This window comes from Asterias amurensis, chromosome 17 (genome assembly GCF_032118995.1).
Source record: "Asterias amurensis chromosome 17, ASM3211899v1".
Taxonomy (NCBI): Eukaryota; Metazoa; Echinodermata; class Asteroidea; order Forcipulatida; family Asteriidae; genus Asterias; species Asterias amurensis.
In genome coordinates, this window is record NC_092664.1 from 2,114,465 (window position 1) to 2,140,292 (window position 25,828).

At 40.2% G+C, this 25,828-nt stretch overlaps 3 protein-coding genes across 3 annotated transcripts in view; 2 read left to right on the forward strand and 1 right to left on the reverse strand.

The window, feature by feature from the left end:
- LOC139949588 (nuclear receptor coactivator 7-like) overlaps positions 1-1,409 on the forward strand; it is an 85,959-nt gene extending 84,550 nt beyond the window's left edge. The window contains exons 13-14 of the mRNA XM_071947993.1: positions 149-321; positions 563-1,409. Coding sequence (XP_071804094.1) covers positions 149-321; positions 563-704 — 315 coding nt within the window. The 3' untranslated portion in view covers positions 705-1,409. The remainder of the gene's footprint in view (positions 1-148; positions 322-562) is intronic.
- A 16,130-nt stretch (positions 1,410-17,539) lies between these two features.
- Positions 17,540-18,046, reverse strand: LOC139950059 (perlucin-like protein). Its single transcript, XM_071948691.1, has one exon. The coding sequence runs from the start codon at positions 18,044-18,046 to the stop codon at positions 17,540-17,542; it is 507 nt and encodes a 168-aa protein (XP_071804792.1).
- Positions 18,047-22,002: 3,956 nt separating this feature from the next.
- Positions 22,003-25,828, forward strand: part of LOC139949697 (glutamate--cysteine ligase catalytic subunit-like) — a 29,022-nt gene continuing 25,196 nt past the window's right edge. Inside the window, exons 1-2 of the mRNA XM_071948181.1 lie at positions 22,003-22,246; positions 24,100-24,308. Coding sequence (XP_071804282.1) covers positions 24,153-24,308 — 156 coding nt within the window. The 5' untranslated portion in view covers positions 22,003-22,246; positions 24,100-24,152. The remainder of the gene's footprint in view (positions 22,247-24,099; positions 24,309-25,828) is intronic.

Genomic DNA, 25,828 nt, shown 5'->3' on the forward strand with positions numbered 1-25,828 from the left:
CATGGTTGTGCCGGCAAGTTTGCTGTTTACTTCAAGTTTATCTCTTAGCTTACTGTATGACACCATGAGCAATGATCATTAGAATATGGCGCCATATAAATGTTACGATTGATTGGTTGATTGATTGATTGATTTCTTTTTGATGCAGATCTTTGGTGCACTGACTCCGTGCCCAGTTAGGGTCAGTGAGCATTACTACGGTACAGGCGAAACGTTTCTTTATAACTTTGTGGACTGGGAGCTGAACGTGTTTCGGTGGACGGGTGAAAACAATTTCTTCATCAAGGGCAACTACAATAGCCTGACACTTGGGGGCGGAGAGTAAGTTTTCACTGACATGGTTCTTTTAAGTGTTTAAAAAAAAGACTAGTCTTTTCTCTTTGTGAAATTCACCCTTGGTCATTGCCTTGGTGCCTTTGAAATGCTCCAGTAGAAATTTACAATTTCCTCATAGGGTGCCGGCCCTTTACCAAGGAGAAAATGCCTTGTTGCCCTTGCCGTTTTAAAAACGAAGCATTCAGGCCTGTCACTGTGGTTATTGTGTGTTTATTTTTTCCCGCAGTGGTGCATTCGGTCTATGGCTGGACGGTGATCTGTATCGAGGTCGAAGTAGAAGTTGTAAAACCTTCTCCAATCCGTGTATAGCTCACGATGAGGACTTTATCATTGCTGATGTTGAAGCGTGGGGCTTCGGACTCGGTTAAACTTTGACTTCAGGTATACCCTGATTTTTTTGTACAACTTTGGATTGCCGTTTCTCGGGCATGCTGTACGGTGGAATGATTGAGACTGATGTCTCACAAAAGCACTGAATGGAATGCTCGATCAAGATTGCAAGTGAAATGCACTTTTTGGCTGAGGTTGGAATCCAGCCACAGGTTTTAAGAAGATAACCCATTTGCCTGTGAGATGATTGGAACTGATGTCCTACGCAAGTTGGAAGATGACAGTTTTGGTAATCACAAAAACACTGAATAGAATGCTCAATTGAAATTGCAAGTGAACATGCTCAGAAGTGCATTTGGCTGAGGTTCGAATCCAGCTGCAGTTTAACAGGAGAACAATACTGCCCATGGAAAGATTGGAAGTGATTGGAACACAATATTTGTGAAATGCACAATTGAGGTTGCAAGCGAAATACACTCAAGTGTGAGATTGCAAATGAAGTACACTGAATGTCCAAGCTGAACATGAAACAAGATTACCGACTGGACGGTGGTTCACACCCACGCAGGATTAAGATGTTTTGTCAGTCTCACTCCAGAATGCGAACCTCAAACTGCAACAAGAGTACTCCTTTTTTTTATGAATTTGTGCATCAGTTTGGCAGAGAAGTTCAAACTCATCTCTAACAAATGTTTGGGATTCCTTTGAATGGTCACCTGAGGCAAGCGAAGGTGGAAAAACAACGTTAAGTACGGACTCCACAGTTCGAGTACAGCTCCTGTTGTTTTATAAATAATATGGTTGCAGTTGACTTTGTTATTGTGTTACGGAAGTTTGAATCCAGCTTTGATAATTTAATTGTGGAGGAAGAATTGAAGCATTCGTCTTGTGCTCACCAGTTTGCATTTAACAATGTGGTCCGTTTCTACAGTTCAAATCCAGCTTAGTTACTTATTGAACATGTGGAGGAAGGATTTGAGGCATCCATCTCATAATGTCTACCAATTTGGAATTAACAATATGGTGTCTACAATTCGAATCCAACCTAGTTACTTATTGACATCGTGGAGGAATGATTTGAGGCATCCGTCTCATTCACCAATTTGCATTTAACAATGTGGTGTCTACAGTTCGAATCCAACCTAGTTACTTATTGACAGCGCAAGGATGAGTCTTGCATTGCTGCTCTATATCGTAAGGTAGCATTATTATTGTAGCCCAATGTGAATGAAACAAACAAATAAAAACTTGCCAAAAAATATTTAACCGAAGCCTCCTAAAGTATGGACTTCACTGTATATTGGATTTAATCGCTCCTCTTTTGTCGGAGTGTAGTCAACAAGTTTACATCAGGACATCTGTTTGGGTGAGACAATTGAGAGATTGGTGTTTTTATGATTCTCCACCCTTTATTGTGAATGGGACAAACACTGACACTACACGATGGAATAGAGACAAGATTCAACCATTCAAATTTGTAGGGGTGATACGCATGAATGCAGCTTGGAGATACTCGAAGACTGAAAAATGAAGGAAATTAATGTTTTGAGAGCACAGACATTTCCTGATCAGCACGTCCACAATTCAACACTAGCAGATGTGCCAAACATGTACATACTATTCAAAAGACTGATTGTACTGTAACTACCCTTTCAAATCAAACAAAATTAACCTTTCGAACCAGGAAAAAATCAAACACTTTCGATCTTGGCTGTGCTCCGTGGTCATAATGGGTTGATGTGGCTGGCAGCTGAATGCGCCCTTGCATGCCTACTTCTCGAACACGTTGTAGCCGCGTCCTTCGCAATTCAGCTCTTAGCTGCGAGTAAGGACGATTAGCCCCCCAAATTATTATATAGTGGTTGAGATTTTCAAACACATACATTTTAATTGTTTATTTTGGTTTTGAGCTGCATGCAAAGTTTTGTTATGATTGTTTCATTCATTGATGAAAGCACTACATAGAAATCTAAACGCAAAAAGTGTTCTGGAGCCGTCTGGGTGCATACAATGTCGCTGGCATACATTTAATATGTGTCACCGGAAAACAGGGAAAAAGTTTTGATATAGCCCAGCACAACAAAATCATGCTACCCGATAGCGCCCTCATTTGACCTGAAGTTTCTTCAGCCCATGCTAATTAACCATTATGGGGGACATGCAGAAAATACTGCCTGACAATATTTCTGCTGAGCACAAAGAGTGGGGCACCAGTCGCAATAGTGTAAACTGATTGTTGGCTGGTAACCTGTTATGCTTAGCAAGATTTGTCTTTGCTTAGCAGGTTTTTGTGCTTTAAGCTTTATGAAATCGGGCCCAGCAGGTACTGCTAGAACAGTCACTTTCTAATTTGGGCTCTAATTTGACACTGGACAGCTGGCCTGAGGCAAGTGGATTTAGCTTTGGGCTAGTAAAATGACAAGTTCTGTGGTCTTGTGTTTTTCAGTTGAATAGTACAATGTAGTCATTTTGTATCATTGAAATTGTTAAAATTTTGACTTTGAGCTTGGTATTTATACAATTACTTTGAGTATCAAAATGTACTAACCCATGAGACAAAAGATATTCTCTTATAGTGCTTGTGCAAATAAACACAATTTACATGAATATTCTGGTCTTAAGAAATAAGTTATGGGACCGGTCCTGCAAACATTTTGAGCAGCCAGGTCTTGAGCCCTGACTATCCACAGCTTCAACAATTATTTGATGTTGATAATGTTTCCATTTTGCTTATGAAGTCAAATTCCACATAAATGATGACCCTGTCTTAACTTTATTCTCCAAATTTCTTTCACTGTTATCTTAACCTTATACATTGGTGTGCAGTTTGATTCTTGTTTTAATTCACAAGATTTGTCTCCCAAGTTTGCCATCATGTATTAGTGCAATAGCAAAGGGTATTATCAAATGGTGTGTGGTACCCAGTCTTTAAACAGGGACCTTGTGTTCTAAGTGGTCAAAGGAGCCTGCTGATAATGCATGGGGAAGTACAGTATATTAAGTTCCTGCAGTGACTATTGTTGACTATAGTTCGACCTCATTAGCCCAAGCTCTGTTTAGTCATACATAAGGCCTGGGGCCAATTTCATAGAGCTGCTTAAAGACAGTGGACACTATTGGTAATTGTCAAAGACCAGTCTTCTCACTTAGTGTATCTCAACATTATGCATGAAATAACCAACCTGTGAAAATTTGAGCTCAATTGGTCGTCGAAGTTTCGAGATAATAATGACAGAAAAAACACCCTTGTCACACGAAGTTGTGTGCGGTTAGACGGTTGATTTCGAGACCTCAAGTTCTAAACTTGACGTCTCGAAATCAAATTCGTGGAAAATTACTTCGTTCTCGAAAACTACTCCACTTCAGAGGGAGCTGTTTCTCACAATGTTTTTCACTACCAACCTCTCCCCATAACTCGTTACCAAGTAAGGTTTCGTGCTAATAAATATTTTGAGTAATTACAAATAGTGTCCACTGCCTTTAAGCAAAAATGTTTGCTTAAATCAAAAAAATCTTTGCTTTGTAAAATCAGATTACCGGCTAAGTCACAAGCAATGTACATGGCATGAGATTTTTTCCAGTAACATGTGTAAAATAAGCAAGCTATTTTCGTGCTTAAGCCAGTTTTTTGCTTAAGCAGCTCTATGAAATTGGGCCCTGTTCATATCCACAGCTCTTGCTTGGCACTGACTTGTCATCTGGGTTGGCTTGTTGGCTCTAGTATACACATATTGACTGGCAATGAGGTAAATAGTGTACATCTATTCCCCCGAGGGACTTTGAGTGACCAGAGGAGGGACCTAGATGTACACTAGTTACCAAATTATGCTAGTCAATATGCTTTTTATAACACAGCTCGGTCTTAAATGTGAAATAAGAACAGAAATCTGGAAAAGAAAGGAAGTTTTGTAGTTGCGGTTCACGAGAGTGAAGAGAGGCCGCTGTAACCAGGCACTATTTTCAAAGACTAGTGCCCGCTCGGGAACTAGTTCCCGCAAAACACGCGCGCGCGATCACCAGGTTCCTCCCATGTGACCATGTTTACAGCCAACCAGAATACAGAACAAGCAAGAGGTGTGTTATAACGTGAAATAGAAAAAGTTTGCTTAGAAAGGCTGAATTACAAAACAAAACATACAATGAAATGTATATTGTAACTGATTGGTTCCATGCTAAATTGTGCTAAGCAGTATTATCTTCAAGATGAAGTAGGAGCCTGAGATGTGACTGCCTTATAGAACAATCTACCCGGATTCCCGGCGGGAATCCAATGGGATTCCACTGGAAATCCTAGCAGGATCCTGGCAGGAATAATTTGCAGAAGAATTTGGCGGGATCCGGGATGGTGGGATTTGGATGGGATTTTTAATGCAAATTCATGTGTCCGTCATGTTTCATGCGTAATGCATGATGTGCAATCTTTTCAAATGAAAATACGTGCCAGTAAAGCTTTTAACTATGTTGGTAACACTAAGAAACATGTATGTCTTTCTCTCCTCAAGCGCCATGAGCGCCTTCCTGAGGCAGATACCAGGGCTCTATTAAGTGTTCTTTATTGTTAATATTATACTTGCATTGCTTGGCAAGCATATTAATTTGTACACATTACTATGTGTTAGGCACAATGCAAGGCAAACACATAATATTGAAGTCTTATGTAGCGCATGTATCAACCAAACAAGGTACTCAAGGCGCTGAGTGAGTTATATACAAACTTACAGAAAGATTTAAGGTTATTGCAGTGATAGATTCACCTGATAAGGGTTTATAAGGTGCTACGGCGCATACAGCAGCCACAGCCAGGAACACAGGGGCAAACCCTCTCTCTTTTCGATAAGTGCACGGGGTTCTTTTAACATGCGTTACACAACACATGGGACCAATGGCTTTAAGTCCCATCCGAAGGACGAAGCAATGGCTAAGTGTCTTGCATAAGGACACAAGTGTCACGGCTGGGGATTCGAACCCACACTCTGCTGATCAGAAACACCAGAGTTTGAATTCGATGCTCTTAACCGCTCGGCCCAACACTTCAACACCGTTCACATAGATTTACAGGCTAACTTATGACAGGGTACGCATATGATTTCACCCTTCCCTCACTAAATTATTTAGGCCCTGCTGCATGGTAAAATTTTGCATTTCAGAGAAGGCTCCATTTAAGAATTCATGAATTGGCCACAAAAACTTTGAAACTATACATCCTATTGAGTAAGTGAGTGTGTTTACACTGTCATTACGTGGGTCGTTAAACTTAATTGATGAACAGTTAATCTGCCTGGAACAAACAGCAGCACTCCCGGTTTGTTCTTGATCCTGTAATAAAATTGGCATTCACTGTTGGACAAGGAATTATATGGAGATAACAGGTGTGAGTTGGCAAAGATAAAAAGGGTGTATTATTCTGGACTATTTCTTAATTGAGCTTTACCTTAATTTATTGCATATGGAATCCAACATTTTGCTTAATACAATGTTCAATTCTTTCACTAAGGTATTCAACTAACTTTCCCCCTAAATCTCAACTATAAATCCCAAGGAAAAGTTGTAAATTTGATGTTAGATTAATACCCTATGTTAACAAATTGCCTCCCCACAATGTGTATTGACAAGTTGTAATGTGCATAAACATGTAGGACATGATACAATGTACTAAATTGACTGTATGAATAATGTACTCCATATTTTGCGTGTATGATGCCACCCTGTATATGAAGTAACGTTTATAACAAATTACATGTATCTAGAAAATTATAAACATCCAAACATGGAGTCGTTATATGTAAATGATTTTGTTGGCCTGTATTAGTTTGATTTGTGTCATTTGTCATAGCGCAGTGTACGCCACAAAAGATTTTGAGTGTAAGTTACCACTAAGCTCATCTGGTAACATTTTAGTCAATTACGTATGTCTGCACATGCGCTTCCTTTCTGAGAACAGTACATTATCGAAAAGGTCCATCAATTAGTTTCAGCTATCTGAAACAAACGAACATCATTTAACACAAACACTTGATTCATGTATTGATTTGCTCCCCAAAACAATCGATGAGTGCATTGATTAGCTTCCCTGTGTCGCCCCTGACAAGAGCTAATCGAACAACCACTCGCCCTCCTGTGGTGACGTCATGCACCTCGGGCCAGCCCAAAGTGACCCACTCCACAAGCAAGGGCACTTGGGGCTGACCAGGGCCCAATTTCCTAAAACAGCTAAATGCAAAATTTTGCTTAGCATGAAATATTTGCCTCAATAAAAACAGGATTACCAACTAAATTTCCACGTGAACAACAGCTGAATACCAGTAACAAACAATATGCAACAAATGGAAATTAGGTTGGTAATCCTGTTTATATCAAGGAAGAAATTTCATGCTAAGCAAATTTTTGTGCTTAGCAGCTTTAAGAAATTGGGCCCTGTGTGAGCCCCTGGAACGACATCAAAGCTATTTGATCGTACCAGGCAAATCGGGTCGACCGGGGCCCAGGGGAAGCCAATCGAACGCACCCGATGTAATTGCAGAATTCCGTGGTAAGCAGATTCGAATTCCGGGTCATAGTGCCACATAAATGGGTCAAGCCAGCTTGGACCAAGCACTGGGTCAATTCTGACCCAGGGGTCGATTTCTCAAAGAAATAAGGACTACTCCTAACTTGGTCCCTAGTGCTTTTATTTAAATGTATACCTGGATATCCCAGGGCCTCTGATAGTGCAGGGCCCAATTTCATCGCTCTGCTTACCGCCGAATTCTGCGTTTACGATGACGATTCCCCGCTTACGTGCAAGCGCCGAATTTCAGCGCTAGCCTTGTAAGCGTAGAATGCCTAGTAACTAGGAGTACGCACGCGCAGAAGCCAAAATTTGCTGCTAACCCGTGAAATACGCTTGCCGTAAGCACATAATTCCCTGCTTCAGTAAGCGCCAGTTCTGTGGTTAAGGTAAGCAGAGCCATGAAGTTGGGCCTTATGTTTATGTCATGCATGATAAGGCAAGACACGAGGCAAGACGTCAGATAGCTGGGTGTCACACCCTCTATTCTTTTTAGGCCTTTCCCAGAGTTTAGATATTGCTTCCATAAGGGTAGTCAGACACCTCATTCAACTTTATTTATTCACCGTAAAACAAGAGTATAGTCTGGAACCAAGACTGCCACCAAAAGGCGAACACGCCCCACACAATCGACTCCGACCAAAGGGTTCTTGGTTGAAAAGCTCAAAACAAAGTGAAGATTGATCTATGGAGATGCTAGATTGCATATTGCTGTGCAGCTGTGAGGATAGTAGAAAAGTAACAAAGATGCAAGTAAAAAACCTTCATCAGCTGCAGACGGTGGTGAGTGGCAGTGGGAAGAAATTGCAGCACTGCCTGTATATAGCTACGGATTTGACGACCGCGTAGGAGATGTTCCAGTCACTGCGTTGGCAGGTTATCGTCTATTCCAGGCAGAGGTTACCGGTCACTTCGGCACCTTGCAAACTCGGCACCCACTAACTCGGCACCTTTCAAACTCGGCACCCACAAACTCGACACCAATTTAGCAAACTCGGCACCCACAAACTCGACACCAACTTAGCAAACTCGGCACCCACAACCCGGCATATCCTGAGTTTGCGAGGTGCCAAAGTGTCCAGATTGGTATGATCCTCAGAAGGAGAACTTGTAGGAATCACGAGCAGCATCATGAATTGGATAAGTGATGGCTTGTTCCTCCGGGTGTTTGGTGAAGGTGTGGACACATGTGAACTGGATATTAATATCATTGTGGTGGATTGTATACAGTATCATATGGCTCATCAGGCACCTTGTTGCCAAACTACCCAGGTCGAGTTGGCTCAGCATTGCTCCATGGCGGCTTACACCAAGCACAGCGAGGAGACGGAACACGATAAAGATAGGGTAAGTTTGTGAACTATTCACAACTATTTATTTTTCCTCTCTCCTTTCTCTGGATACTGTAACCCTTCTTGGATAACATTCCGTATGGCGCCACCACTTTTTCACTAATTTTTACAAAAAAGGATATCTCATTGAGGTAAATAAAATACTTTATTATTTCGTATCGAAAAAAAAAGTGGTGGCGCCATACGGAAACTTTTCCATTAGGGCGGATAAATTGGTGGCGAGGGTCGGAAAATACACTAAAATGCTTAGACACTGGTTTGGTCATGGTTTTCTTAATGCTATTTTATTACTGCTGAAATTAGCGTAAAAACTGGCAACATAGTACTATGGAAAAGGCACTGGACACGTTTGTTTAATTTGTCGAAGATAATAAATATTCTCACTTGGTGTAGGCCTATCCAAACATTATGCATAAAAGAAACTAGTGGAAATTTGGGCTCATTATTTGTAATCGATTAATGAGAGAAAAATTGAATTGAATTGAATTGAATTGAATGGTTTATTCGTCAAGAAGTATTAAAAATACATGAAATTTACAATCCTATTGTAGAGCAACATATGAAATATTAAAATGTAAAATTGCACAAGAATTACCACAATACTACATAAAACAATAACCTTAATGTTAGTAAAAATCATTAAAGTTTATATAAAAAAAAAATTAAAAAAAACACAAACAAACAAACAGTCAAACGCTAAAGCATGATTGGGTAGTGGACCCCCTCCCCAAATTAAAGAGGCCAGATTGCAGAGGGGATGCCAGAAAATCAAATAAAACAATAATAAACAATTAAGGTAGTACATAGGGCTGGATGCATTGCAGTTATCTAATAAAATCACAGTTAAAATTATGGATAGCAATAGGTAAAAATGAGTTCTTGAACCTGTTAGTCTTAACGCTTTCAAAACACCCTTGTTGCACAAAAAGTGTGCTTTTAAATGCACAAGACGGGCTTAAGGTTCTCCACAAACATGCCAGGCAAGTTTGAGTAATATATAGCCAGAAAAAATGCACTGTTGTTTGGGCGCATGGCCATTTTGAAATTCGCGCCGAAGGGCCATTTTTTCACGTAGCAACCTTTTCCCGGACATTGCCTTATTTTTCAATTTGCGTAGGAAAGTTCGGGCGCAAACTTTCTTACCCAAGATGTGGTGCAAAAGATCTACGGAAAGTAGTATGTATTTGCTTTTGTTGTCCCTTGCCCATCTCGTGGTATATTGTCTTGTATTTTGTTTTGTACTGTTATGGCAAATAAGATTATAATAATAGTTCTAAATATGAAGTTATAATTTGTCTTTTGTTTGAAAAAGGGTCTGCTAACACGAACGTAAGTTCAGAATTTCTTGTGACAAGCTTGGTCTCGTCCGCGCTATAACTTATGCTATGCCAGTTCAATAACTTATCGTGTATGTACACGATAAGTTAATGTACGTACGTGATGAGACTTGAAAAGTCCATAGCCAGGGAACATTAATTGCCTCGCGTAGACGGCTACCGATAATTTGTTGATGAGTATTTATTCAAGGATGACGACAATAAATATTTGTAATTGTTCTCTTCGCCGTTGATTTTTAAAGGCAGTGGACCCTATTGGTAATTACTCAAAATAATTGTTAGCATAAAACCTTACTTTAACGAGTAATGGGGAGAGGTTGACAGTCTAAAACATTGTGAGAAACAGCTCCCTCTGAAGTAACGTAGTTTTCGAGAAAGGTGTAATTTTCCACGAATTTGATTTCGAGACCTCGGACTTAGATTTTGAGGTATCGAAATCAAGCATCTGAAAGCACACAACTTTGTGTGACTAGGGTGTTTTTCCTCATTGTTATCTCGCAACTTCGACGACAAATTGAGCTCAAATTTTCACAGGTTTGTGCAAAATAACAAACCTGCAGGTTTGTTATTTTATGCATATGTTGAGATACCCAAGTGGTAACACTGGTCTTTGACAATTACCAATTGTGTCCAGTGTCTTTAAATGTTAATTACTATTTAGTTTATTGCTTCATAATGAACTGATCAGCATCATGATAATTTAAAAATAATGAGCATTTGATTCCAGGTAAAAACATAAACCATTGTTGTATTGTTGGCTCATGACCGATTAAATGTTCGTTCATTCGTATAATTCGTTAGCCTTGCTCAAGGCAGTCGAATTATTCACTCCGAAAAAAGACCGCCGCTGTATAAAAACCCACCCGTATTCACTGTGCGTAAAAAGCTCATTACCATAATGCCCGCGAAAGACGAGACATGTTTACCTCACACACCACCACCACGGACACATGATAGGGTCCAAAGGTCGTGATAAGGGAACTGCGTGATTGGACGTCAAAATGAATAATTCATTTGCCTCACATCCTGTGTTGTCTGATAGGTCTGACGAACGATATACATATTCATGAGCTGCATACTAGCATATCCTAGAGCCCCCCCAATTTCGTCCACAATTGGAATTTTCTCAATACAACACATTAAAACGGGAAGATACAGACCCGACAAGGCTGTCGGCCTAACGGCCTCCGCATGCGGTTAGTGGTGTACGAGTGCGATGACTTGTGTGAACAGTATTCGTGCGATGTGACAGTGTGTATACGGGTGGGTCATTCGGTGTGATCGCACACACCATGCACAGGGTATACGGCGGGTGGGTTTACAGCTGCGTCTTTTCGGAGCGAATAATGCGACTGCCTTGAGCAAGGCTAATAATTCGTGAGTTGTTTGTTCGTTATCAAGTTGTTCGTGTATTTCCGAGTTCTTTCATTTATTTTTTTCAGTTGCTTATTTATTTCGCTAATGGGCACGCCGTGGGTTCCTGGCTTCATTTGTAAAAGCATCTCATAATTTATGTTCAGAATTTGTACTAATATTTTCAAATAGTTTCTGTACGCGGTATTATTTGTATTATTATTTTTTTTTTTTTTGGGGGGGGGGGTATGTGTTTATTTTTGAGTTGCCTCTGAGAGATATCCTTCTTTAAAATTCATTGACTAATTACATTGCCAACTTGTCAGTAAATATTGTAAAGTTTATTTCGGCTTGTATTTATTGTGTGTAAAAAAGAAAAAAGGATAATACACCGAAAATCACTGTCAATAGGGCTTTGTATAGCTGAGTTGGAAAGGCACCGGTAATTCAACCCCTTCTTATTCAACCCCTGCAGCACAACTGCAAGTTCAACTCTAGGAAACCAAGCAACAGGTAGACAACTTGACGGTAACTTTGGTCAAGTTTTAAGTTGCTTCAAACTTATTGACAAGAAAACAGGCATGTACCAGATGTTAATATTGATTCTAGGGCGTCGTAGGTAGAAAGCAAACCGAGATCAGTTGCTGACGTGTCATATAAAGTTGCTAAATAAAAGCATTGTTACAGAAATCCTTGAGGTCGTAGAGACAAATTTATCACGAGATAAAGTGTGCGCTGCCAAGTAAGTAAAGATGTGTAGAGAGCCATCGATAACCGTTGCTGACGAGTGACGTGTCATTTCAAATTATTTTACAAAAATCACTGGGGGCTGATGATGGAGAGAGAAATTGAGACGTTAGTACAACAAAGTGAACATAACATCCAGAATTGTGAAGAACCGTAAAGAGCGATATTAATCTAACGGTAGCGGTTGATATATATATTTTTTAAATGTAAATCGAGAAGCACTAGGGCGAATTTGTGAGCAGATTGCTAGTTAGATATCTGAACCTGTCACATCTGCCAATAATAATAATAATATCGAAGTCTTATGTAGCGCACGTATCAACAAGGTATAGGCCTACTCATACGGCACTTTATTATAATTATATACATTTTTACAGAAAATTATAGGTTATTGAAGTTATGAATTCTGAGACCCAATTATGTAGCACCTGATAGGGTTTACAAGGTGCTAAGGTGCATTCAGCAGCCACAACCATGTAACCTGTTATTGGTTACGGCCACATTGGTTAGATAGCCAAAGTTACATCATTGCTGACGTTTCGTTTTAAAACCTCAGAAGCAATTCTACACAATGGCTAGAAATATTGATCAAATAGACAGACAAATTAATCATGCAGCAAAGTGAATAATAATATAGAATTGTGAAGTACCTTTAAGCGCGGTATTGATCTATGTACATGCAGCAAGGGGGACCACTAGGGCAAACCTTTAAACTTACTGCTTATTTTATTGTTTTAAAGGCACTGTACACGTTTGGTAATTACTCAAAATGTACATTAGCATAAAACCTTACTTGGTAACAAGCAACGGAGAGCTGTTGATACAATGTAGTATAACACATTGTGAGAAACGAATCCCTCTGAAGTAAGGTATTTGTTGAGAAAGAGGTAATTTTTCACTAAAATGATAAAACACCAGAAGCCTTTTATTCCTATCTGAAAGCACACTATATTTTTTACAACAAAGGTGTTTTCCTTTCATCATTTTCTTGCAATTGATTCAAAATTTTCACAGGGTTGTTATATTATGCATATGTTGGGATACACCAGGAGCCTGTCTGGCATGAGCTGACCCCGCATGATTTAGCTCACAGATCGGCTCTTTTGTTGTTTTGCCAGCGTTGCATTGGCAAAACAAAAAAGAGCCTATCTGTGAGCTAAATCATCGGGGTCAGCTCGTGCCAGACCGGCTCTTTTGTTATTGACTAACGCTGGCATTGCGGTCGGGGCATACCCACGATGATGTCATCGTCAGCCAATCACCGTGCAGGAAAACCATGGTGTCTAATGATTGATTTTTTTCGTAACGGGAGTTTTGGACTACCGGTGGAAATCGCTGTATCCTGACTGGACTAGCTACGATCCAGTCTCGCTTTTAACATTTCCGGGAAGACTACGAAATAATCTATCCATATTTACTAATTGGGGACTTGCCGATATTCATAACGGGAAAATTTGCCGTGTTTTTGTGACTTGTTTTCTTTCTTTTTGAAGCAATTTTTTACGTACAATATTCTCTTTTTAAAATTTAAGTTGCACCGGTTTTTTCATACATAACGACAGATATGCTCTTCATTTCAATTTACTGGTACATTATTTTGGTTGAGAATTTTCAGAAAAGGCCGAAAATGACCAAATTCCAGAAGCCCTTTTGACAATTAAATATTCACACGGAGGTCACGCACGAAAAACGATGAATAATTTGGAGATAAAAGGAAAGGAAATTTAGTGACCTGCGGATAGACTGTTCAGCACAGATTTTTAAATACATGTAAGTTTCAAAATTCAGCTCAAACTTGAACACAGTAATGACATCATTTTGGCCTTTCCATGTGGTCTTGAAAGGACGATAAAGCGCAATATTGAAAGAACGGTTCGATCAGATGATATCCTGATGGTATTCATGTTAGCCATTTGTATAAACGAGGGGTGGATGATAAGCACATATATATATCCGTGGTGAGTTGTTTTGCATTGCAGCAGTGACTTCATTTTAAACCAATCACAACGAAGTATTTGCTGTACGTCACTGATGTTGACTGTGCCAATTGGAGCCAATTTTAGCTGACTTTACATTGCGGTAGGTGCCTTTGGCTATCATAATGCAACGCTTCCTTGGAGTGGCGGCGGCAACTCATTCCTTTTTTCAATTGGAAAACCGTTGTTTTGGAAACCGATCTTGGCATAACTCATCGGTGTGATTAGTTGAGTGGGATGCAGCCACGATACAACAGGTTGCAAAATACCGTCTTTTGAGTGGTGTTTGATTGAAACAATTACAATCTATTGTGTTTAAATAGACATTTTTCTAAATTGAGTAACATCACCTTTTGGCGCAAAAACCTCATCATACAGACTGTGGATTGATTTCACTACGAGCCGTGTCTTACCCCAGTTCGGATACCGCCTTGGACAAAAACATTTGGATTGTGTTTTCAATTTTCAAATGATAACGTGTGAATGCTGCAACTTCTTAAACCATCAAGCAAGATGCTATAGCTTAACAATCTGTTCTTTGTAGTCTTCTCATCGTACCAAAGTGCAGTGCTACAGCTACTTTTGATGACAATCAACCGTTTTCAATCATGAACAAACACTTTAAAGGTTCGTGTTTTTAAGCCATGTAGCAGTGGTTTGTGATTTTGTCAGCAAAAACGGCAATCATGTTTTCAATAACCTTGCAGACTATTTTACTGACTTCCTTTCTGATTCACACCACACCAGCTAAGAGCCAAGTGTGTATGACATTTATTGACCCTTGCCCAACCTCTTGGCACCTGTGGAGAAACTCTTGCTACATTGTCACCGAGACGAGCGTGCCCTGGGCAAGCGCTAGAGGCGAGTGTACCAAGCTGGGAGGTGCCCTTGTTGCCCCACGGACAGTCATAGAAAATGACTTCATTGGGGCATTGATTCCAGCGGGCAAGAATGCTTGGGTAGATTGTGTTCTAAATTTGTATGACGTGTGGGTTTGCAAAGATGGTGGTGAGGAGGTCCTTTTCAGGAATTGGGACCGTTTGTATTTGACACAGCAGCCTGATGGAGGGCTCCAGAGGTGTGCCCTCATATCACGGGAGTGGAGTTCTCAACATCTGTGGCATGATCACATTTGTCTCGGGACAAATCAGCGAGCAGCTTGCAAGAAACCTGCAGGACCAAGATATCTACTCGATGAGTAAACGAAAAACACACCACGCGGTTTAGGAGAAAAATTAAAAGAATTTTTAAACAGGACAAATCGGCTTCGCGAGGGACATAATAAAATAGACAACAAAATTGACCCTAACTTTATGTATAAAACGAATTTTTTGAATTTGCTAGAATGATAAATAGAAATAGCAAACCACCTTGCGGTATATGGTTTACCATTAAGGTCTACACATAATGTTAGGAGTCCCTGTTAACCGGATTATTTGAATTTGGATTGAAACTGACGAAGTAGATTATCGAAATATTGTGTGGCAATGAAGTTACTTGCGTTGTGGTAAGTTTGTACATAGCAACCATTTTGTGATGTAATAATATTAAAGTAGGATTAAAGATGCTATGTCAGATTATTTTCCCTCTATTTAGAAATAAACTCGTGGGACCAATTAATTTTGTATGCTTGAGCAGCTCTGTGAGATAGGCCCTACGGATCGGAGATGTCTTATTAAAGGACGCGTTGCCTTGGATCGGACGAGTTTGTCAAAACAAAAGCGTTTGTAACCGTTTTTTATATAATGCATATGGCTGGAAAGATGTTTTAAAAGTAGAATACAATGATCCACACAAGTTTGCCTCGAAATTGCGTGGTTTCCTTCTACTGTGCGAACTAACACGGTCGGCCATTTATGGGAGTCAAAATTTTGACCCCCATAAATGGCCGACGTGTTAGTCGACGAGGTAAAAGGAAAACCACGCAATTATACACACACATATTATTATATGAATAGAGGTATGTATCAATGCTTACATTTTTGGATGTTCGAATTGCTGTGGTGTCTGTTTTTTAATGATTCATTCACAGATAAGGTTGGTATACCCGCTATCACCCCAAACGTAGATGAACGCGACGTTCTGACAAAAATAGCTTGTCCGTAGTTTTTAGCTCAATAAACAGAGGAGAAACTGTGTTCAGCTGAATTGTTCATACTCCCCATGTACTTTTTATTGTACCTTTCTTGATATTGTGCCTACGAATCAGTAAACGTTTACAACAACGAGATCTCTGAGTCTGACCGTGTACATGTCTTTAGAAATGATTGAATGGTTAAGACTATAATAATATGCTATATAGGAGTGTCTCAAAAAACCTACACACTTTTGAAATGGACGCCAAATAAAAAGTATATGATTTTTGGGGAATTTGTTTTAGATGTATGGAAAGCTTATGGACTCGACATCTGACCTTTTTCCACAGAATCATATATTTTTGATTTGGTAGCCATTTCAAATGTCTTTTTTAGACACACGGTATACTCAAACTTACAAGGATTGTCACCAAAAGGTACGAACTACAAATCTACCTTGATAGTACTTAAAACTAGGATTATCATATTTAAATATCGGTTCAAAACGATCGAAATCGAACAATCAATGACGACAGATATTGTTTATAAATATAAACTCTAAAACTCAATCATCGGTTTTTGAAAGAAAGCATTCACATGACAACTAAGGTGATTACAATACTACTTACGTTTAACGTGCAAGTCTATTTCTAACCCTTAAGCCAACCAACATGAATCTGATTTGTGATCATCTTCTCATTTGTTTTTATACACACATTCAATAATAGGATGGTTATGAAACGAGAAGAATTGCCAAGTTTTAGGTGTGGGACGAAAACGGCAATAGGGGAAACCAATGCAATCGGTACAGGAATTGAAAGCCCAATCCACATGCAAGGCATACACCTACATGTGTTCGTCTGTCCTTGTTGTCCCTTGTCTTTGGCTTTGTGACTCTTGCATATTCAGTGCTATACATGTAGACCTTTTCGCAAATACCATTGCGCAAGCGCAGACTGTTGAATAAGGTGCATTGTGGGATATATATGGATCAAATTTGGATACCAGCAAGACCACAATGCACCTAATTCCAAGCTGTACGCGCGCGCCCCGGTATTTGCGGAAAGGTCTATGTCAATAAGTACAAAAACCAAGGCTTCACCCATCCCAATCAATGGCAACACTGGGTGCGTTCGATAAGCTTCCCTGGGTCGACCCCGCTGTGCTCACTTGGGTTAGCCCCAACAAGAGCTAATCGATCGATCACACTCGCCCTCTCGTGGTGACGGCATGCACCTCAGGTCACCCCATATGACCCACTCCACAAGCATGGCACTGGGGGGCTGACCCAGGTGAGCCCCGTCAAAGCTATTCGAACGTACCGGGGCAGACCGGGGTCGAACCAGGGAATCTTAACAAACCCACCCTATAATAGCATGACATTTGGGGCGGAAAGTAAGTTGGTGCCCAGTGTTTTTATGAGAGTTGAGAAAGTAGAATAGTTCTTGTTACCAACCAAATTGACCTGTCGGCGTTGTCAGTGTTCTTAATCCTTTTTGAGGTGTGGAGACGTAGCTGGTAGTTTGCACACCGCTGGGTAGTCATCGGAACATGTAAAGTCATGCCACTTGCGAAAGGAGCCAAAACGCCGTGAAATTGCCGCACAATCTTCCCGCTGATTCACGCCTTCTTTCTCGTCCCAGTTTCTGTAGCTGACGACTGTGCCGTTCTCTTTGCAATCCCAGACGCCATCTTTCTCTATGTCATTGCAGTCGATCCACACGCTGTGAGATACCAAGGTTACGATGAAATCGTTTTCTTGAATAGAGCCTGGCACAGCGAGGATACCGCCCGATTTCCTGCACTCGTCCTTGGCGCTTGCCCAGGGGAAACTCGCCTCGGTGACCCGGTAGCAAGAGGTGCCCCAGTGGTGCCAGGACGTGGGGCAGGGGCCGACGAAAGTGTAGCAGACTTTGTTCTGAATAGCTACCACTTCGGTCGTCAAAAGGCTAGCTTGTAGAGCGGTCAAAATGATCACAGATTTAGAAAACATACTGCCCAAAAAGTGTTCACCTCTTTTGAAGATTTTTCTGTGTTGTTGATTTAAAACATACTTCAAAAGTAATTTGATCGTCAATAATTTATATTCTCGATAGCAGTTTGTTTCCAAAATGAATTTTGTTGTATGATGTAAACAGTCCACAATGCCCTGCAGTTGTAGTTAATTGATCTTCGATAACTATGTTCTTGTTGCTGTTCGGTTCCAAAACGAATAGTGTTTACTGGTGAAACAGTCCACAGATGATATGCGGTAGTACAGTAGTTGCAGTTGTAGTCGACAACCGAAAACGAAAAGAAACAAACAGCGTCTGTCTGGATATTTTTAAACAGACTGATTCATGCATGGAACATTAAACACAGTTAAGAGGATTGGGTTCGTGCAAGTAATTACCTTCGTACCTCGTATGTATTTTGATGTCTGTTTTGTTTTTCCTTAAAAATAGATTTGACAAAAAGTGAAGGTTATTTTATTACAATTGGCTTAAATTTATAATCTCATTTTACTGTTATTGCCATTTTCTGGCTGATAAGTCTCATGGGTTTCTTGCTGTAATAATTATTTACAGCTTTTAAAATCTTAATGGGGAGGCCACATTTACAACAGGTCCACGAACGTTGAGTTAAGGCCGAGTTACACTGCAGCAATAACGAAAACGATATCGATCACGACACAAAGAGAACGCACTCTATTGGTTGAGTTGCTCCATACGCCCACGCTTATTCAACCAATCGAGGGCGTGCATTGTTAAAGGAACACGTTGCCTTGGATCGGTCGAGTTGGTCTTTAAAAAGCGTCCTGTAACCGTTTGTTATAAAATCGATATGGGTAGAAAGCTGTTGTAAAAGTAGAATACAATGATCTACACAAATATGCCCCGAAATTGCGTGCTTTTCGTATTACCTCGTCGAAAAACACGGTCGGCCATTTATGGAAGACTCACATCATAGAGGAAGGACAGAACGAAAACGAAATGGCCGACCGTGTTAGTTCGCGACGTCAAAGGAAAACCGTGCAATTTTGATTGATACTTGTGTGGATCATTATATTCTACTTTTAAAACATCTTTCTCACCATATGCATTTCATAACAAACGGTTTCAATCGCTTTTCATGGACCAACTCGTCCGATCCAAAGCAACGTGTTCCTTTAACATTCTCGTTTTCGTTCTCGTTATCGAGGCGTGTGTGACCGGGCCTTCAGCCGCACTTTTTCACACAGAATGCCTGCCTGAAAACGAACTTGAATGACAACAATGTACGCAGTGCCGAAACTAGGGCACAATTTTAAGGGTCACATGGGATGAACCATTACCTTGGTGGCACTTCTCAGATTAAAACTTCCGTTTCCGTTTACATTTCTCGTAAACAAATCCATTTTCAGCACTCTTGTTGTGCCATTTTGTATTAAAACGTAAGCGGTTTGAAAAAATGTTATGCATTACATTTCCCACGTAAGGTCCTTGGCTGTGAATCAATATGTAATACAAAGAATTACAAATAGATATGTATAGAAACTTGAACCACGAGACACATTATTTATTACTAACTATGAATAACTCACACCTTAAAACCGGGTCAGAATGGACCCGGATGGGGTCTCATTAGTGTGCCCGACTAATGCATTGGTCGGGTTGACCCTTCCATTGGTCGGGTTGACCCTTCCCTTGGTCGGGTTGACCCTTCCATTGGTCGGGTTGACCCTTAGGTCGGGTTGATCCTTAGGTCGGGTTGACCCTTCCAGTGGTCGGGTTGACACGGAACTGATTTAAAAAGGGGGATTTTAACCATGATTCTGCGTCAGTTTGACATAGAGTCTGGCATGGCTGACCCAGAGATGAGTCAAGCTCAAAGAGAACCAGATCCGGGTCAATTGTGACCGTTTCATGTGTATGTATTATTCTCTTTCTAGGCCCCTTTCTAAAATAATATGAACACACAACATAGTTATACTAACGTTCTAACAATGACAAAATATTAAAGAAATGCAAATGCCTATTTACTAGGGGTTATTATTATTGTAAAAACAATTATTTTTATTTTCATTGTTCACTGTAGATCATCAACCAACGATAAGTAAAATCTTCATAATATGCCTAAGTAAAATCTTCATAATATGCCTACTGATGTTTCTTGCTTTCTCGGTTCTGTTAGGGGAAATCCAGATTCACCACAATTTCATGACTTTAGCACCATGTTCGTCTTACAATGTTCATGAGTCGAAAGTTACCCAACTCCGGTCCATAACTATCGAAACTCTCTCATCTGATTGTTTTCTTTCCCATGTTTACTGTTGGTGGTCGCCAGTTAGCGTTGAAATGATTTTGTTTACAGATGGTCCATGAAGATCACGTCTACACTGGAGTTTAATGTTATGCCAGTGTGTTGTTACGAGCAGCCGGTTGCTTACAAACTGCAAATTCTTGAAACCCGCAAAAATAATCATGCCACTTACGTTGGGAGCCGTGCTGCCGTGATATCAGAACACAATCCTCCCCAGCACCTTTGCCGGGTTGGCCGACTTCCCAATTCCTGTAGGCGACCTCGTCATTGCCTTCTTTGCACACCACTGCCCCATCAGTCTCCAACGAACTACAGTCAATCCAAGCATTCTTATCCACTGGAATCAAAGTCACTACAAAATCGCTTTCTTTGAGAGATCTTGGGACAGCTAGAATGCCTCCCAAATTCTCGCACTCTTGTCTGGCGTTTGCCCAGGGGAAGGTTGTCCCTGTTACCCTGTAGCAGAAGCTGCCCCAGTGGTGCCACGATACTGGACAGGGGTCGACAATTGTGTAGCACAACTTTTCAGCAGCTGCTACGACTTGTGGTAAAATGCAGGATGTGGTTGCTACACCAAGGAAAAGGATAGAAATGTGCATGTTTAAATTAATTTCCATGGACTCTCATCAATTAAGAAACGTTTTCCTGCTTTCAATTTCAGAGTTTCAAAATGATCCAATGCAGATCAGAGTAACACACCGGTGTAAGGGTAGCACCAACACTTAATAATCTCTATCCCCAATGCAAATTTAACGTCCAACAGATCAGAGTGGTTTCCTAAGTGACGAATCGTGCAGGATATATCGGTACTATACGTCTATGAAGCGTATAAAACTAAAGAATCTGCTCTTCCGAAATTTTAATATTAAGGGTCTTGAGCTGAAGGTACGCCCATTCGTCATAAGAGGATACTGTTCAATATTACCATGACTACCCAATAATTTATGAGAAGAATATTGTCGATCGATAAAGGTGATTGCGGATTGCGGCCTTTCCAAACGAATGTTTTAATCATGAAAACGATCGCGGCGTCCTCAAAATCAAGGTGTACTCGAGAGCTGCTTGGCCTTTCAAAACCATTGGTCATGAAGAAATAATGAATGCTGATTCAGAGTGGTATACTCCGAAAAATTTAATGACTATAAAAAGTTCGCTCCGGAATTCGGCGATATCTCAGAAACGGCGACTTATTATAGGAATAAAACAATCAAACGGTTCAAAAACTCAAAAGGTATCGATGCCTTTTAAACCAAATTAGATTACAGTTTTGACTGACCCCTTTTTTCTGGTGATAAATTTTATTTCCAACATCCATATATCGGCATTGGATGCTCGTGTCCCGTCATAAAGGATATAACTTATAACTACGACAATTACGGATAATTACTCGTGTAAACGACTAGGTCGTATGTACAATATACAAAGCTGAAATGAGGAGAGCATGAGTAGAAAATAACTCGTATAAATGGCGGCTACACACTTAGGAATGGCGCTCGGAAGAGGCTGTAATCGTTTTCCGTAGGCCCTAGGCATAACATCACTTTTTGTGCTCGAAGGCATAGCCCACAAGAGGGCGCAGTTCACGGTCACGACACCAAAACACTACACAGACTAGGCCAAGTCTACTCATGTGGACACCGTGCGTGACTCAGCAATCTCTTTCTTTTGGCATGTCAATCCTCTACGTGAATATCATCAACTTTGTTTGAACTGTTTTGTTTGGGAGTGAGTGTGTACAAACAATCCAGGTATATGAACAACGATGACATTGCTATTTCTGCAGACAAGATAAGATTTTAGACGAGACGTGGTTCGACTGCACCGCAGCAAAGACATTTTTACCTAAGAGAAATCTCCTCACAAGTTACAGTCACACGGAGAGCTTGGATTTGGAAAGTGTCGCACAGATTGCGTAAGTATTTAACCAGATAACCATAATATAGCATATGAAGAATAGCTTACTTTAGTTACTTTACTTTACTTTCATTTATCCTAACATATCATGAAAATACGTAAATATGAAACAATAGTAGAAGAGATGGTTTCTAAGTAATACCATGGAGATACGTGAGCCTTTACAGGGTCTAGCTCTAGGCCTATTCTAACTCTAAGTCTAAGTCTAACTTTAATATTTTGGGTCCCAATATTAAAAAAGAAACTAATACAATAGATACGTTTTTAAAATTGGCATTGATAGATGAAAGTTTTACGACCGTTAGCCACCAATAACTGAAGTTTCCTTTGTACTACACAACCAAAACTTTCCCCACACACTCAATATACATAATGCTTGTATTGCCTTTTTGTTGAGTGAAATTAAAAAACATCTTAAAAAAATACAATTTTCTGCTCGGTACTCACTGTTGTTTTTCTGCCGTACCGCCAAATTTTTGACTTCTTAATTAATATGCTCAACGAACGCTTTATATTTTAAGTCACTAAGCGCTGTACATGCGGGCACCAGCCTACTAGATCGACGAACTGCCGAGCCGTGGCCTAGTCGGACTAAACCATTCTGTAAAAGGGGTGTTACAAGGCAGTGCGTGGGCGCTGTCCGTTTACAATACCCGCCGTTCACCCATATTGCGTAAGTAAACCATTACAGTGCTAAGGATTAGGGCTTAATCTCAGACTTCGTCCCACTCCTTGCAGTAACAGGGGTCGAAATTGCCACTAGCCCGCTAGCCCGGGACTACCACATTTACAGCCGGGCTACTGATTTTTCCAGTTTGATAGCCCGACGGGCTAGTGGAAAAATAATGCAAAAATCATCATCACAAACAATAAAGAACTATGTTATTGGTGTATTGTAAAGTTTGAGCCGTGACGCGAGACATAATGTGTCTTTCGGGCTACCAAAATCTTATCAGGACTACTAAAAATTATTGGTCACTAGCCCTGCTGACTACCATGGAAATACACTTAATTTCGACCCCTGAGTAATAATACCTGGCGCTTTGTATCCTTTGGCAAAAGGCGCGTTATGAATACGGTTATTTATTATTATTGTTATTATGAGAATTCTAGTTTTTAAAAATCGTAGGAAAACCCTTTGCATGAGTTCCAAATTCAGATAGATTTATTTCTCTTCTCTTTCATGCGCCGACCGGTCGCTAGTGACTGGTTCAATCCTTTCACTAATGACTGGTTTAAAGACACTGGACATCAATAGTAATTGTCAAAGACCAGTCTTCACACTTGGTGTATCTCTCAGCATGCATTAAATCACAAACCTGTGAAAATTTGAGCTCAATTGGTCATTGAAGTTGCGAGATAATAATGAAAGAAAAAACACCCTTGTCACACGAAGGTGTGTGCTTTCATGCTTTCTGTTCGAGACCTCAAATTCTAAATCTGAGGTCTCGAAATCAATTGGTGGAAAAATACTTCTTTCTCAAAAGCAACTTTACTTCAGAGGGAGCCGTTTCTCACAATGTTTTATACTGTCAACCTCTCCCAATTACTCGTTACCAACAGTTTTATGCTAATGACTATTTTGAGTCATTACCAATAGTGTCCACTGCCTTTAATCTCTTCAGAAAAAAATAGATGTAAAACAGAAAAAATAAAGATAGCTCGACTAATTTTCCGAATGGGATCAGAGGACTCTTGAGGGTGATATTGTGACCTGTTTAAGGGTGGGCATCGTGGGTTGTCATTTTAAAAAAAACCGAGAAAACAATTACTATTTCCATATCATCAATTTATTTAAAATAAATGGTGCATGAAAAGATTAAATTTAATATTACTGTTTCGATTTTGCAGGCTTTAATCGGGAGTGGTATATCTATCTGACTTAACTTTGACTCAACTGTACCATGGGTCTGCTATCACTTGGGAAGCCACTGACGTGGGAAGAGATCAAAGCAAACAATTATCATGAACACGTCAGACGTCATGGATTAATTCAGTTTGTGAATCTCTATAACCGATTGAAGGATAGACCTTGTGATGTACTCAAATGGGGGGACGAGGTAAGTTTTCAGATCTGTAAAGGGATCGTATATAATGTAAAAGTTCTAACCCAGTGAACTTATCGAAAAGAGAAGGGGTTCGCCCTGGTGTTCCTGGCTGTGGCTGCTGTATGCGCCATAGCACCTTGTAAACCCTTATAAGGTGCTGCATAATTGGGTTTCTGAATTCATGACTGCAATAAGCTAAATCTTTCTGAAAGTTTGTATATATATACTCAGCGCCTTGAGTAGGGCCTACCTTGTTTGGTAGATACGTGGGCTATATACAGGTAAGACTTCAACTCTCGACAAGCGGTTTTGGACAGGCGCCCAGATGAATGCAGCCTTCTGTCCAGTGTTGAAACCATGGTGTGCGGTGCTGGGCAAGCCTGCCCAGGACTCACAATTTTTGCCCAGTACTCTGAGCGAAATAAATTGTTCCTGCCCAGCGCAGGTTAAAAAATATTTTCCACTGTGCATTGATCGTTGAACAAAGAAAAGAAGAAAAATTTGCTATAGAGCAGGATTTGAACCAACGACCTCCGGCGCTCTACCCAAACTAGTAGCCATCTAGCCCTACTACATGGGTTGGTGTACTCTCAACAAAACAAGGGGGTCGTTGGTTAAAACCTTGCTCCAGTAAATTTTTCTCTGTTTAACCCAAAACATTTCAAATGTACCCAGTCAGTTTCCCTAGTGGTTTATCATTTGCTATCAGAGTGGTTACATAAGACTTTATATATACATTCTTACATTCCTGCATTCTTGAAACTCTGTGCAATGCAGTGTTTTTAGTTTATAAAGACCTACACTACTTGGATGAGAATGGCAACAAGATCTTTGCTGAATCTCAATTAAAGACACTGGACACCTTTGGTTATTGTTAAAGGAACACGTTGCCTTGGATCGGTCGAGTTGGTCTTTGAAAAGCGTTTGTAACCGTTTTTTATAAAATGCATATGGGTAGAAAGATGTAAAAGTAGAATACAATGATCCACACAAACATGCCTCGAAATTGCGTGGTTTTGCTTTTACCTCGTCGACTAATACGTCGGCCATTTATGGGGGTCAAAATTTTGACTCCCATAAATGGCCGACCATGTTAGTTCGCACAGTAGAAGGAAAACCACGCAATTTGGAGGCAAACTTGTGTGGATCATTGTATTCTACTTTTAAAACATCTTTCCAACCATATGCATTTTATAAAAAACAGTTACAAGCGCTTTTGTTTTGACCAACTCGTCCGTTTCAAGGCAACGTGTTCCTTTAAAGACCAGTCTTCTCACTTGCTGTACATGTATCTCAACATGTACAAAATAACACCTTAAACCTGTGAAAATTTTAGCTCAGTTGGTCGTCGAAGTTGCGAGATAATAATGAAAGAAAAAACACCCTTGTCACACGAAGTTGTGGGCTTTCAAATGCATGATTTCAAGACCTCAAAATCTAATTCTGAAGTGTCAAAATCAGATTCGTGGAAAATTACTTCTTTTTATGTCACTTCAGAGGGAGCCGTTTCTCACCATGTTTTATACTATCAA

What these genes read in the sequence shown, in the direction of transcription:
- LOC139950059 (XM_071948691.1), bottom strand. Translation starts at nt 18,046, where the DNA reads ATGTTTTCTAAATCTGTGATCATTTTGACCGCTCTACAAGCTAGCCTT.